At 50.4% G+C, this 15,358-nt stretch overlaps 1 protein-coding gene across 1 annotated transcript; it reads left to right on the plus strand.

Moving 5' to 3' along the window:
• Nucleotides 1-2,732: 2,732 nt before the first annotated feature.
• LOC144161804 (membrane metallo-endopeptidase-like 1) lies at nucleotides 2,733-4,997 on the plus strand. Its single transcript, XM_077692402.1, has one exon. The coding sequence runs from the start codon at nucleotides 2,733-2,735 to the stop codon at nucleotides 4,995-4,997; it is 2,265 nt and encodes a 754-aa protein (XP_077548528.1).
• The last annotated feature ends 10,361 nt before the right edge of the window (nucleotides 4,998-15,358 follow it).

Below are 15,358 nucleotides of genomic sequence, written 5' to 3' on the forward strand. Positions count from 1 at the left end.
GAGTGTCTGTCTTTCTAGCCGGTAGTGCTGCGTGACTTCTCTGAAAGTGATAAGCGGGCAGTACTCCACGCCTTCCTCCGTAGCCTGGGGTGCGAGTGCGCAGGCTTGTTGGTGGGCAAACTCGTTACCCTCCATGGAGGCGTGAGCAGGCGTCCACACCAATTTGATTTTTCTATTTGCTATTTTGTTCTGCAGCAATCTAAGGGTCACTGGTGACACCCATCCTGATTGGTAGTTCCGATATGCTTGCTGCGAGTCGGTGACAATTGTTTGTGCCGGCGTCTGTGTGAGGGCCAGAGCAATTGCCATCTCCTTCGCTTCAGTGATGTCCGTGGTCTTGACTGTTGCGCTTACCAGGAGACTGTTCTTGGTCGATACCACTATTGTTGCGCATGGCTTGCCTCTACAACGGGAGGCGTCCGTGTATACGACTCCGGGGTCTTTTCCAAAGCTCGTGTTGAGCGCTCGAGCTCTCGCTGCTCTGATGGAGGCGGAAAGCAAAAACTCCCGTGTGTACGAGCTTTCGGCGCACGTTAAAGATGCCAAGTTGGTCCAAATTACTCCGGAGCCCTCCACGACGGCGCGCCTCATTGCCTGCGTTGCGTAGGCGCGTTAAAACCTATAAAATCAATCAAATCCCTGTAACTTGATGGCCGGTACTCACCTACGGGGCAGAAACATGGAGGCTCACTAAGACGGTTCAACTTAAATTGAGGGTGATTCAGCGAGCAATGGCACGGAAGATGATAGGTGTAACGTTAAGGGACTAGAAGAGAGCGGAGTGGGTCAGGGAAAAGAGGGAAGAAGAAAATTGAGAAGAAGAAATGGCCGTGGACAGGGCATGTAATGCGAAGGCAAGATAACCGTTGGTCATTACGGGCAACAGAGTGGAACCCCAATGAAGGCAAGCATGGCAGAGGGCGGCAGAATGTTAGGTGGGCAGATGAGAGCTAGAAGCTTGTGGGGATAAATTGGTCGAAGTTAGCACCGGACCGGTATAATTGGTGATCTATGGGAGAGGCCTTTTCCCTGCAGTGGGCGCAGACAGGCTGATGGTGGTGGTGATGATGATGAGGATGATGACGATGATGTTGATGGCAGAGAAGGACTTGCTCCTCGGAGAACGGCCGGTGAGAGTCGATACGCGCTGCCTTTTGTCTAGAAAATTCCCTAGGCGGTGCAGGAAATGCCGCTTCAATTGCATTAATGAGAGAGTATTGAATTTCCCTTTTAGCAAAAATGCAGCTTCCAGCACCGACGTGACCTAAATGTGGCCCCGGAAATGGGAAACAACGGAAACAGAATAAAAGAAAATTAATTCAATTCGGAATGGGATTCGAGCCCGTGTCCTACAGAACTGGACTCCAACACCCAGTCTATCCGCAATGGCCGAGACTTAGTTTCTGAAAAGAAACGTGGGCATTGTGAGTGTGATTTCGCCTTCTACTTAGAAACGTGTGTTCGAGACATGTGTTTAGGCTTTCAGGAATAATTTGAGCACGCTAATTACACAAGGAGCAAACCACGTCTACGCTATGGCAGGTAAAGGAGGTACCATGACGATCGTAATGAGAGTACACAATCACACCACTGGAGGACACCAGGAGAGGACCTAATATGACAGGTCTACCATTTTGCACAGAAAATCGCACCACCCGGAATAAAACGCGATACTTTTGCAATTCCACACGTAACAAGTCGTAAGTGTCTTCATGAATTTGGTCTTCTTAAACGGCGTGCTCATTTTGCTCATGGTATAAATCTTTAGGTGACAGACAGCACAGAGTGGCCTGTTCTATTACGTATCAACTATCCCACTTAGTCCCCTAGTTCGGTTCGCATAAGAGTATACGTGATCGAAAGTGAGGAGAATTGGAAAAGATTTGTGTTCCGTTAGGTTTACAAAATATGTCACTGGTATACGAAATACGAAATACGTGTATGCAAAGTATGTTGCTTTTCCTCTTTTTATTTTTATTCATCTCCTCGTACGTGTAATTAATAAGTGTGATACTACGTAAATGTATTGTACTTATATTGGCACAGAATTCCAGGGTTATTTCGGTCGTTATTACATCACGTGTTCTTTAATATCGCTTTCCTGTATTCTGACTTTTAGGGGCGATCGCTCCTTAGGGGCCCGTGCTGTCGGCGTCTCATGTTGTCGCCGTCTTGTGTCGTCGTAGTACCATGTATTCACGCTACTAAAACACCGGGACAATCATTTTCAAACGCCTCGCGCTAGAACTTGACGCGTATTAAAAGAACACAACGGGACACACGTTTTCCAACACCTCGCGCTAGAACCTCTAATCTGTGGGGGCAAAAACGCGTACTAAAAGGACACACCGGGGCATTTGTTTTCCAGCGCGAGCTTCATGTTTCAAAGACACGAGAATTACAGCAAAGCTGTGTACCTCTATACCCCCAATAGTTTCATCCCCGTTGGCAAAAGCGCCAAGACGCCTAGAATACACTTACACACTGCACGCTTCGCACCTCCCAGGGATTTACGTCAGATGGCCCGGGATTTTTTCATTTCGTTTTCCGCCTTCATTTCCCACAAAATAATTTAATTCCACCTATCAGCTGCAAATGAAGCGCAGTCAGTGTGCCAGTGCTGGGGAATCTCTCCTCGTGGCTGCGTGTCAAACTCAGCGAGAAAATTACCGTCTTGGCCACCACCACTTACACAAATCCAGTGCAGCCTCTGACGAAGAAGAAGCTTCAACATGGACGGGCCGCCAGCAGACGCAGCCTCCCCGGACGCCCGGGACCGTGTTACCAGGAAGGCTTGGTTCCAAGTCTGCGTCGTCGTCGTTGCTTCGGCGACAGTAATAATGGTTTTTGACGGCGTCGTCCGACACCTCGTCATCCCACGGATGAACAAGACGTTTTCGTCCTGGGTCGACCCCATCGGCCGAAATTCCGGACTCGAGCACACCGACGAGGACATCGGCTTCGCGACTCCGCATCCCGGAGGCGGCCTGCTCAGATCAGGCTACGTGTTGCCGGAGTCGGCGCCGTGCAACACCTCCGACTGCCTCCAGTTCCTTAAGCGCACAGCACACCTGATGCAAGAGTCGGGCAATCCGTGTGGAGACTTCTACAAGTATGTCTGCGACTACTGGCAGCACGATCACGAACTGCGGCACACAAGTCACTACGTATCCGCGGACACGGTCTACCTGAAACTGTACGTAAGGATGCTCAAGAAATCTCTGGAAGCCCCTGGTGCCGTGCCAAAACTAGGCTTCCTGTTCCAGGTTTGCAGCAAGGGTAAGAACAAAGAGCTCTTCCCGAGACTCCTGTCCACGTTTCTCTACACGCTAAACATCGGCGACTGGCCCTTCACGGCGACGGGTGCCGTAGACGTTCCGACTGAGGACCTGTCGTACAAAATAGGCGTTCTGAAGAGGAACCTTGGACTTGACAGCCTTTTCGGTCTGGGCATTGACGGGGACCCAATGAATGCCTCTATGCTCCTGGTGTCTGTGGGTCAGCCACGACTGCTGATTGAGCGAGCATTCAGGTCATCGTGGGGCCATCTCTGGCTCGACAAAGCCTTCCAACTTCTCGCGCAAAGTGTAGGCAAGAACTACAGGGTGGACGGGGCATTATCTAGGTTGGAGCTCAAGCTACAGGGCTTCATGATAGCCGAAAAGTACGAGTGCTGGGCCAGTTGCGACACAGTGGACGCTGATGCCCTCCCCGCCATTGCCATGGTGAACTGGACGTCTCTGTTCCGGGGACTTCTGGGCGTCGACGCTCGTGTGCAAAAGGTGCGCGTAACGTCACCGCACTACCTCTTGAACTTGTTCAAGAATTGGAACTTCGACAAGGCTGACATTCTGAACCACATCGTGTTTCGCATCATGATACTCATCTTTCCTTTCATCAGCGATGACTTGCTGTTCGACAGGATAGCGACCTGGAAAGTGAGCACGGAATACAAGCTGCCTTTCGAAGCTACGCGGGAGGACCAGTGCCTGCACACTATGCTCCAGGTAGAACCCTACATGCCAATGGAGCTGGTGCGTTACTCTTATCTCGTAACGCTCTCGAGGGCCCGCATCACAAGGAATATGCTCGGTTCCTCATTCATCTCTTTTTTCGTCGACTACATCGCCGATGCTTTTCGCTTGTTGGAACCCACTAAGAAGCAGTTGATGAAAACAATTAAACTCGTTCAGCTAGAGCTCCTCTCTCCTGCTCTGCTGCGGAACTCTTCAACGCGTTCGAAGTACACCGACGGCATCTACACCAACAACCCGACGACGCCGCTCTTTTACTTCGTTTACTACTTCGTTAAAAACTCCGCCATGAAACGACTACGTCCGCTAGCCGCTTCGCAGAGCCAGTCCTGGACAGGATGGAGCCTGCACTTTTCTGACGACGCGGCGAGGTTGGACCCACCCTTCAGGACACTCCAAGTCCCGATAACGGCCTTCGACTTGATGCTGCCCAACGACCCAGTGATCGAGCTGTTCCATTTGCCTCGCCTCGCCTTCAGAGCCTACCGCAGCCTGGCCGAGTACGTCGTCCGCTACGTGCGCCGCGAAAACCTCACCGACGCCGGGGCAACCCTGGAACGTCTACGAGTCTGCCTTAAGACTCGGTTCAGCGAGGACCTCGCAGAGACCGTGGGCACGCTAACGACCACCCAGACGGGCATTGACGCCGTGCTCGACCTGCTGGCGGCGCGCGCGGCTTTTCGGTTGTTTTGTGACGAGATGGCGGGGGTGGCGAAGACTGCGCGCGTCAGTGGACTGGAAGAGGACGGCACTAGGCAGCTGTTCTTTGTGTACTTCGCTGCGTCCTTCTGCGAGAACGCGAGCCCCAGCTATCTGCGATGGCAGCTGAAGGCGTGCCCTGAAAGCTGGGCCTGGATGAGGGTGAACCTCGTGGTTCGGAACATGGCGGAATTCTCGCGGAGCTTTCGCTGCCCGACATCGCGTTCTCGGCATACGATCAGAGACTGCCTGATGCCGCACTAGTATTCAGCACTCTGCTCCTGCGCAGACCTCCCTCCCTCCTTAAAGGATGCCCATCGTCGTCTTGCACGGCTGACGCTCCTTTAGCGTTTGTTTCGAATGGGGAACAAGGGGGCAGTGGGCATGCGAGTTTTATTTAGCATCCTTTTTTGCCGATCGGGTGTGTACCGCGTACCTTTTACGCTGTTTTTTTTTTGTGCGATGAAGCGATGGCTGACGCACGAAGAACCGATGATGTTGGTAGTTGAAAATCTCTTTCCTGATTGTGGCAGCATATGTGTGTGCGTTTCGCTCACCATGGTGTTTTTGTGGGTGGATTTCACTGCGTCATGTTTATCTACTTTGATCTAATTATAAATCTTTCTGAAGCTTAACGGGAGCATGCGTAATTCTTGTCATCAGCACTCCACCAACGTCACTATTATCGATGTTTGTCAACTTTCAAGACATGGAAGGCGGTGAACGGACAACCTGTGGACCATCAGGGTAACAGAATGGCTGCCAAGAGGCTGGATAGAATAGGGGGAGGCCGATAACTCGATTAAAGCATGGGATATGGAACTTTGGTGGCAAAGATAGAGTTCAGACAGCGCGGGGTAGCAGCAAATGGAAGTTAATGTGCGAGGCCTTTATCCTGTAGTGTATATAAAATATGCTGATGATTATAACCCTGTGCGATACGCATGACGATGTAGCCGCCAAAAATATTTGTAACTGCCTGTGTATGCTTTTGATAACCATAAATAAGTCGATCTCGTAACTAGTTAATGAATTAGGTCGTGTCCTAATCGTAAACACGCCATCGTAAACGTGACCACCGCTTCCTAACTGTTGCTAAAATAGAAAACGTATACACATTATTGTGATCTATAGCCCTTATACATTAAGGTAACAGCTTCAGAGTTTTGCTTTAATAAGCGTTCTAACTAGACTGAAAAGGTAGCCCCAAAAGCACATACTTAACGCGCCGTAGAACGTCGAGGCTTTCATTTAGCTCTCTTATTTTGGAAAGCATTGGTGGATGGTAAAGGCGTGGCGTTAACGAAATGGTAGTACGTACCGTTTTGTTGAGCGGGAAATGCGAATGCTGGCTGAGCGGGTCAAGTGGGGATGACGATGATTGTAACTCACAAAAATGCTCTTAAAAGTCGCGTGTACAATTGTACACGCCGTGTGGCAAAGGGATAATGATGGCCGTCATAATCATCACCATCATCATCATAACCATAAACAATTTGTGATCGGCATGCGTTTGCGCTGTTTTCTTGTAAGTTGACATTAGTGCCTGTGACCACACTTCCGCCAATCTAACCTGGTCATGAAGGCTTCTGTAGTCCTTGGGGGTTACCCGCCGCGGTGGCTCAGTGGCTAAGGCGTTGCGCTGCTGAGCACGAGGTCGCGTGCTCGATTCCCGGCCGCGGCGGCCGCTTTTCTGATAAAGGCGAAAAGCAAAAACGCCCGGGTGTACGAGGTTTCGGCGCACGTTAAAAATCCCTAAATGGTGAAAATTAATCCGGAGCCCTCCACTACGGCGCGCCTCATCGCCTGAGTAGCGTCGGCGCGTTAAACCCTACAATCAATCAATCAATCAATCAATCAATCAATCAATCAATCAATCAATCAATCAATCAATCCTTAGGGGCTAAAGAATCCCACAAACTTGGGCCGAAACCCGGGCTAGAAGGACAGTCAGTCTGACAGCTCTCAACGACGGGCCTACTTGATTTTCTATGAACGAGAAACTGGGGAACCGAACTGCAGGTCTCCATGGCGCGCAGGCTGGGGCAAGAAGTCGCTTTGGGGTTGTATAGCATTCATAGTAAAATCGTCTTCATTGTGCTTCTCATGTCTACCGGCCGGAGTTGAACTTTGCGGCCGCGACCGTCACCACTTGATCAGGTCCCTAGCTGGACAGCACCTTCCGAAGCTCGTTCCGCTCGCTGCTATCGCCAGGAAGATCTTGTTCTCCCCAGTCGGTACCTCTACCTCTCCAGGCAGCTTGTATTGCACGCGTGGCAGCGGTCCTTTCGCCCCCTGGTGCAACTCGTTCCCTTTCGAGGGGCGCGCTGTTGCCTTTTCTCAGCGGCCTCATCCGACCCTGCTCCCGAACTGTTGTTTCCCTTTTCTGGCGCGCAAACCCCGGCTACCACTACGATTTTGTGTGAAATTCTGCGTACCTCACAAGGATTTTTACACAGAAGCTGTTAGCCTGTAGTTGGGCGGAAAATTTCATGTCGTAAACAAAACAATGCTGTGGTTTAGCTTTGGTTAACCCTAGTTGGTAGCGAAAGCTTTCTCCATCGCGCGCGGCTCTGCGTCGCACGTGGCCTCCTGGTCTTCCTTCGTGGCGAGCGCTTGTCGCTGCGGCGGCGCCCTCCGCGCCTTCTTCCGCCAGGTGGTGACACGGGTCCTGCGCACGTCTCGGTTCTGTTCTCGTCTATACCTCCCCGTCATCGGGCCGCTGCTCGATGCCGGGCGCTTGCGGAAGGGGGTGTGGTTTGACCTTTAGCTCTCAATGTCAAAACTGGACACCCCGCGAAGACTACCCGAGGTAGTGTAGTGTATCTTTCGTACAAAAACCCAGGCAGGACCCAGCAGTTGACGCCCAAGACGCTGAGCGCACGCGTCAGGCAACTCAGGCGCACAGCATAGAGCTCAGTATTCGTCTAAAAAAACCACAAAACAAGCATCAAAACCGCATGATGTATAAGGCGCCGGCGAACAATGGGAACCACCCCCCATGTGTTACGGTAAAGATTATGTTTGCAGCTGCTCTGGAAAGGGGAGGGGGTTGACGTCATTCGAGGGCTAGCGCATGAGTCAGGCTAGGCAGGACCCAGCAGAGTTCTCGCCCAAGACGCCGAGCACATGCTTCAGGACCCACCATCTGCCGCCAAAGAAGCCGAGTGCAAGCGACAAGCCCGCCTAGACAACGAGGAACATTTCATACCTCCCCAATTAGCATGTGTAGGGGCTTACAACAGCTCCGCTGGACTTATACACTTTCGAAGGGTAACATGGCGTCCGTTTGCTGTACCTTTTGCGTTCCATGAAACGCATAACATCAAAGGCTTTCACCTTTAAAGTGTGGTTTCAATCGTGAGCATCTCATCAGACCCATGCTGTCATGCGAAGAGTAAAGGAGCGGAAAATAAACGTTGCTGAGCAAATGTTGACCCAGTGCTGCGTTCCCCCGCTATACCTACGCTCTTGCAGGCCGCCTCTTCCTTCATTTTTATTTCACCCCGTGTTATCTGCGCCGTGCCGTCGGTTGCATGCAGCGCAAGGCGGTATTGCAAGTAATCGATCCAGAAAACCCTTGGAAGGAGCTGCTGCAGCGGCAGTAGCCGCCGAGAGCGCAGGCGCTTAATTGGCCCTTTGTAGTTTGACTGCGGAGGGAACGCGGTGGGCGGTATCTTGACTGGGCCGTTCTGTCCTCGTGGCTGCCACCTCGCCGACTCTTCCAAGGACGCGTCCGCCTCGCCTCCAACAACCGTCGCCATCTTACGAATGAGAAAACAAATAACTTCAATATGCATAAAGGCCGTAAGACGCTCATAGAAAGAAGTAGGTTCGTGTGAATTTTAGTGTTATGGGCGAGGTTTAAATTGTAAGTAGTTTAAAAAATATCTGATGATAATATATTCCCTAGTGCGAAATTTGTGCGCAGCGCGAATTGTCTTCTTGGTGACGGTGCATAGCTGCTGCGTTCCAGGGAGTGATTGTGTGATCAGCGAACGCACGGCGGCGCACGGTGCCCTGCCGTATCTCGCAGCGCGTCGCCGCCGCCGAGCATGTTCTTGTAAATCGTGTTTGAACATCCCGCGCAAATGTCACGTGGTTCAGATGAGCCACGCAAGCAGAAGGAGAGAGAGAGGTCTTTATTGAATGAGAAAGAAGCAACAAGGAGGACGTCGCAGGGCCTACGTACGTGCATCGCGCAGCGCGTGCTGGTCTTCTGGGGCGCCGCCTCGGCGTACTACTCTCCCCCTCACACTTTTGCCACGCTTTACTCCTTCATTTTCCTCCGGTCTTCGGTATTTTATTCGTTCGCTCGGTTACGGGGCCGACGGAGCCGCAAAGCACAGTAGCGGACGCTGAAGTGCTACGCACTAAAAACAAGGGAAGCGGAATAGTCCCAAAATATATACTGTAGGATCCACATGGGCCTACGTAGGACTTCCCTATTAGGCATGCGGTGCTTTTGTTCGACAGCCATATACTAAGCTACTTTTGTAGCGTAAGCTACACTGGCCGAGGTTGAGCAGTTTTGCCTGGACCTTGAAGGGCCGTGCTGCGCAAACGCGAGGAGCATTGGATTGGATTGGATTAAAATGGATTGGATTGGAAATCTAATCCAATTGGAGTACCGGTGTGTAGAGAATTGGGTGTGCACATTCGCCGGACTGCGCATTCCATAGGAGTGGCGTCAAAGCCGCGGCAGACGCACTGGCGCCGGCGTGTGCACAGCTGTGCGCCTCCGTTGCGCAGTAGCCAAGTCTGACGCTGCACCGGAGCCGCTTGATAACCGTTTCGCGTGGCTCCTGAAGAACCGTGCTGCGCATGCGCGAGAAGCAGTGACGGGACTGGACTAGACTACATTGGATTGCTGAACCTTAGCTCAGGCTACCTATATCCTTGCTTAGCCGAGCTAAGCCACTGCTGATATTTGTGTGTGTGCATTCCCACACACCGGTTCTTTAGACACTTCAAAGTGCAAATAGGCAGTTGCAATATGCAGTTGCATTATTCTGTGTTTTAGGGGCGAAGCTCCTTAATGCGTGGGTCTGTCCATCCTCGACGTACGTATGTAGCCACCTCTAGTTTAGTTCTTGGATTGTTTACTAGATGGCGTGGCTACCTCTAGTTTAGTTCTTGGATTGTTTACTAGATGGCGGTACTTGTATATGATGAAAAGATGCGCTTGGATTGTTTACTAGATGGCGTGGCTACCTCTAGTTTAGTTCTTGGATTGTTAACTAGATGACGGGGAGCGTTGTAATACAATCCGTTCGCTGTTGGCGCGCGCTCGGAGTCGCCCGATGGATAAGGCTGCAGATGTGCGAGCCCGCGAGGCAGAAGCGCTCCGTGAAGCTGCGCGACGCCGCCGCCAAGATCCTGCCGTACGAGAGCGGGAGGCCGAAGCGTGTCGTCTGGCTGCGCGACGACGCCGCCAAGATCCCAGCGTTCGAGAACGAGAGGCCCAAGCGTCACGGCAACGGCGCGAGGAGCCTGCCGTACGCGAAGCGGCACGGCTGCGGCGCGAAGAGGATCTCCAAAACGCCAGAGAACGGGAAGCGGCGAGAAAGCGCGCGTATCGGCAGGCAGACCCCGATGCAGTGAGAGCTCGTGAGGCGTCTGCAAAACGCATCAGGCGAGCTCAGCCCCAAGGTGCCGACGCGCGGTTTAAGCGAGACTTTCTAGACGTTACGTTCGGACACAGACGTAGTGGGCGAACTTTCACTGGAGAGTCACGGTTTTACCGATGATTTCCCCTCAGGAGCTTCGCCCACTCATCATCATTCACCCCGTGGATATGCTGTGAATTTTTTTTAAATGTCCGTCATAAATGGGTGTCATAAGTGTAAATACAGTATTAGGAAGAAGCCGCGTTTGTATCCTGCAATTTATTCGCGCAGAGCAAACAATTTGGGATGTTCCGACATCCCTCATTCACAATTAATTATAGAAGTCAATATCTCGTGCCCTAATACTTTTGCTATTTATCACACGGGAAAGTAGTACAATTCAATCTTATCACTTTGCGATCAGAGCTTCGAGAACTCTTAGAGCACGCTCTCATTCCGAGCCACGGGATGCTAATCGTGGCGTCTTCTTTTCGCGCCCAGTGCCTTGCGCCTGCCATCATTAGAAATTGGCGCACACTGGTATGTTGTTATGTCTGTGACTGCGATCTCCAGTGTATATATATATATATATATATATATATATATATATATATATATATATATATATATATATATATATATATAGAAATAAGGGTTGGCAGCCAAGAAAATCTCGGAAAGCAAAGGGGAGGCCGTGGTAGGTCATTGAAACAGATAAAGAATTTGGAAAGAAAGAAAGAAAGCGGAGAAAAAAATGCCCGCCAGGTGGGATCCGAACCCACAACCTCCAGAATACCGGTCTGGTGCGATAACCAGTACGCTACCGGCGGGGCGATTTTCCTCCCCGCTTTCTGGGGTATTTATGTCAATGTAATTTTTTCCTGTGCTTGGGGGTGGTAGCCAGCGCCACTCTGACTTCTCGGGGTGAAGGGGACCTTCTTTCTTTCCAAATTCTTTCTTTCCATTTGAACATAAATACCCCAGAAAGTGGAGGCTAAAGTAGCCCCGCCGGTAGCGTAGTGGTTATCGCACCAGACCGGTATTCTGGAGGCCGTGGGTTCGGATCCCACCTGGCGGGCATTTTTTCTCCACTTTCTTATTTTCCAAATTCTTAATCTAGAGCTACTACATCCTCCCCTTTGCTTTCCGAGGTCTTCTTGACTGCCAATTCTTATTTCTGTCTTATTTTCAACGAGCCCCTCATTTCCTATTCTGATTCGCTACATGCATAGCGAGGGCCTCTTTTCTGGCAGTCTTGGTGCCATAGGGAGCTTAAGAGGGTTCAACGCTGGTCGACCACTCTCGACATGTCGTAAACGCTCGAGTCATGGCCCGGGGGTTAAAAAGAAGGTCCCCTTCACCCCGAGTAGTCCGAGTGGCGCTGGCTACCACCCCCAAGCGCAGGAAACAAAAACACCTGAACATAAATACCCCAGAAAGTGGAGGCTAAAGTAGCCCCGCCGGTAGCGTAGTGGTTATCGCACCAGACCGGTATTCTGGAGGTAGTGGGTTCGGATCCCACCTGGCGGGCATTATTTCTCCATTTTCGTATTTTTCAAATTCTTAATCTAGAGCTACTACATCCTCCCCCTTGCTTTCCGAGGTCTTCTTGACTGCCAATTCTTATTTCTGTCATATATATATATACATACATAAAAAACTGGCATGCTGGCGATGAGGCCGAAGGCGTGGTGAACACAAAGTAAGAAACCTCGGTAACAGCAACAGCGGAGGGTTTATTTTTCGACGTTTCGACTTCGAGACAAGTCTTCTACAGGAATGATATATATATATATATATATATATATATATATATATATATATATATATATATATATATATATATACAAAGTAAGAAACCTCGGTAACAGCAACAGCGGAGGGTTTATTTCGACGTTTCGACTTCGAGACAAATCTTCTACAGGAATGATCATTCCTGTAGAAGACTTCTTCGCACACCCATCTTCGCTTCTGCCCCAACCAGTCTCCCCAGCCACTGAATACCTTACTGTATACTCTTCCCTTTCTTTTTAAACCGCGGTTGTCCAGTTTCCCGCATTGTCTGAACTTGCAGCCCGCGCGGCATACGTTGACCCGTCATGGTGCAACATTGAAGGCTACATTGTTAACGCGACCCCTTTTTCTCTCTGTCGCTCCCCCCCCCCCCTTTTTTTTTTTTTGGTTTGTTGTTGTAACATAGGCGTAGCCCGACTGTATGCACACTCTCCATTTCCGAAACATTTTCCGCTCCTTCTCACAGTTTTCTGCAAACCTATATAAGTAATGTGTTCGAAATGTTTGCGACAGCAAAATCATGTAACTTTACTCTGATGAAGGCAAGTCCCGTTGCCGCTACGTAAGTAAACCTTGTTTGTTATTGTTCTTGCTGTGTATCAGACTCTTTACTTATACTATTTCTGCGCGCTTTGTGAGTTTATCTTTCTCTAGATTTATATATATATATATATATATTTATATATATATATATAGAAAATGGGAAATGAGGGGCTCCGCGAAATAAGACAGAAAATCAGGGTTGGCAGTCAAGAAAACCTCGGAAAGCAAAGGGGCGGTTGTGGTGGGTCATAGAAAGAGACGAAGAATTTTTTGAGTCGAAAAGAAAGGGGTGAAAAAATGCCCGCCGGGTGGGATCCGAACCCACGACCTCCAGAATATGCGCCTACTGCTACATTGGAGCTTCGTAACTCTCACGCACGTCGGCTTCTTTAAATCCAGAGGTTGGCTGATGTGCATCTGTTATTTGTTGACGTAGACACGATTCCCCCCCCCCCCCCCCCCCCTTGATAGCGACCCTCCGGTCGAGGCCGCAGCAAATGAATGGGCGCAGTGATGACGAGGGATATGATAACCAACGGGGACGAACTCCCTGCCACTGCAGATGACGATAAACAATTACAGGGTGAACTCTTGGCCCAAGAGCGGTGATGTCCGCCACGGCGATGTCCGCCACGGCGATGTCCGCCACGGCGATGAAGAACATCGAATGAGATGCAAGATACGCCGGACGAGTGGGAAGGGAGTCGCGGCATCCTCGTCTTGTCATGCGGTGGCAGGTCTAGCCTGGTCGTTCTTTGTCTGTCGACAGTGTTGCACGAAACAAAGTAACCAAGCGTGTGGTTGCCACACAGTATTCGTACGCTGCCACAGGAGCAGGCTTTCACGGAGCAACCGAAGAAACGCGCCCGCTAGGTATTTCGGAATCACTGGTTCTTCCGCTTCAGGAAACAAGCGAACCTTCGTTACAGACAATCGGTATGGCAAAGTGCCGACAACGCGTTATGGAATGTGTTTTAATGGGCCTTTTGGAACGGCGTATACGTCTGCGGGGAATGCCCGTAGGTTTTCTTTGGCGAGCACATGGACGTTTTTTATCGTGTTTCAATACACACCTCGTTTTATTCGGAATCGAGTTTCTCTGGTTTTGCTTGGGGCGTGCAAAGAAAAAATGCTATTGGAAGCCTTCGCAAAACTATTCTCTTACTTTCGCTGGCTCTCATCTAACGCGATAGCATTATGGCTACTAACCACGCGCACAGACAAGATGCACGGAATAGAAGCAGAAGGACGAGCCAATACGAGCCCGCCTAGACGTGTACTCTGTTGCTCACGTTAATGTCGTCCGAATTTTTTGTCCATTGCTTCCTAATTTTCTTCTGTTTTGTATGGCGGAAGGGTAGAAACGCACACGCCATCTTTGCCCTGGAATTATTGTCCTGTTGAGTTGGATAACCAAGTGTTCTACGTTTGACCCTGCGTCTAAAGCCTGGTGCAGATCAGTCCTGTGTACGGCAGAAGGCAAGAAAAAAGTAACTGAAAATAAACAAACACCCTTTTAATATTCGCACATCTCGTCCCTGAATAAATATTCGCAAAACAACTCTAGAGCTTTTGTTACTGTGTAATGAGGACCTCAGCGCCGTGCACATATGTAGTTTAGAAGGACTTGTTGTTGGGCAAGTGGGTCCATGCTATCAAAAGGTGTAAACTGCGCTAAAGAAGGCGCCACACACAAGTACAGGTCCTGTACCAATCCTGTAACGATAGTCTACCTAGTAACAAGTTATGACACCCACGGCCATGCATCGATCTTATACTTGATGCGTTTCCGTACTGATTAATGCTACCTATAATTCAGCAGGCTATAAGCTACGTGATGTGAATGTATAACAATATCAACACTGGCTGCGCGAGTCCGGGCTCGTTATCCTCAAAGTAAACTCTCTAATCTCCCTCTGAATGAAACCTGTCGTACAAGTTGTCAGGGATCTCTGCAGAGACACAGCATTGGACACGTCCGACAAGAGCCCGTGTCCCGCACGCTTTATTTTCGCCGACCACGCAGGGAGACGAGCGACGAAGCTGACGCAACTCTGGCCGGACCTCCCACGGGGTCCGCGCGGGTTGCTCGCTAAGGTCGTGTCAGGCTCATCCCTTAATCCTTATCGCCTGTCGGCTTACGCTAGCGGGGTAGTGATATCTCCAGTTTTGCGTTGGCGGTGGCCCCGGCGCCAAAACCGATCAGCACAAAGGAGCACTGTGAGGGGCCGTCCCTTTCCTCCCCGCTGGCTGAGAGGGTCCGTCGCATGCATGAATGCTTTCGCTCGTAGTTGGGCCCGTTTGGACAGCGAGCTTCAGGTGGGCTCTCCGGCTCTCTCGGAAATAAGCCCCTCTGTCAAGGGGTGTGGACAAACAAAGGATCGAGGATTACCTTACAGGGAGGGGGGTGTGCGCCTCGAAGATGAGTGCCTTCTCGTTTGCTCGGGACTCCAAGTTGTCTGTGTTGTTGTGGAAACCTCTCCCGGTGTTTTTTTTTTTTTCTTCGGAAAGGAGGCGACCTGTAAATTAATCGGCTCAATTTTTGAACATGATAGTCTTTCTTGGGCTACTTAAACCCCGAAAAGTTTGGTATCCGTCTGTCTCTGTGTCTGTCTGTCTGTCTGTCTGTCTGTCTGTCTGTCTGTGTGTGTGTTATACTTAGTGGAGCAGGCCGAGACA

This window comes from Haemaphysalis longicornis, unplaced genomic scaffold, assembly GCF_048455015.1.
Source record: "Haemaphysalis longicornis isolate Haplotype H1 unplaced genomic scaffold, Haemaphysalis longicornis Haplotype H1 scaffold_12, whole genome shotgun sequence".
Classification (NCBI taxonomy): Eukaryota; Metazoa; Arthropoda; class Arachnida; order Ixodida; family Ixodidae; genus Haemaphysalis; species Haemaphysalis longicornis.

Excerpts from the sequence above, each read along its gene's own strand:
- LOC144161804 (XM_077692402.1), top strand. The coding sequence starts at position 2,733 with ATGGACGGGCCGCCAGCAGACGCAGCCTCCCCGGACGCCCGGGACCGT.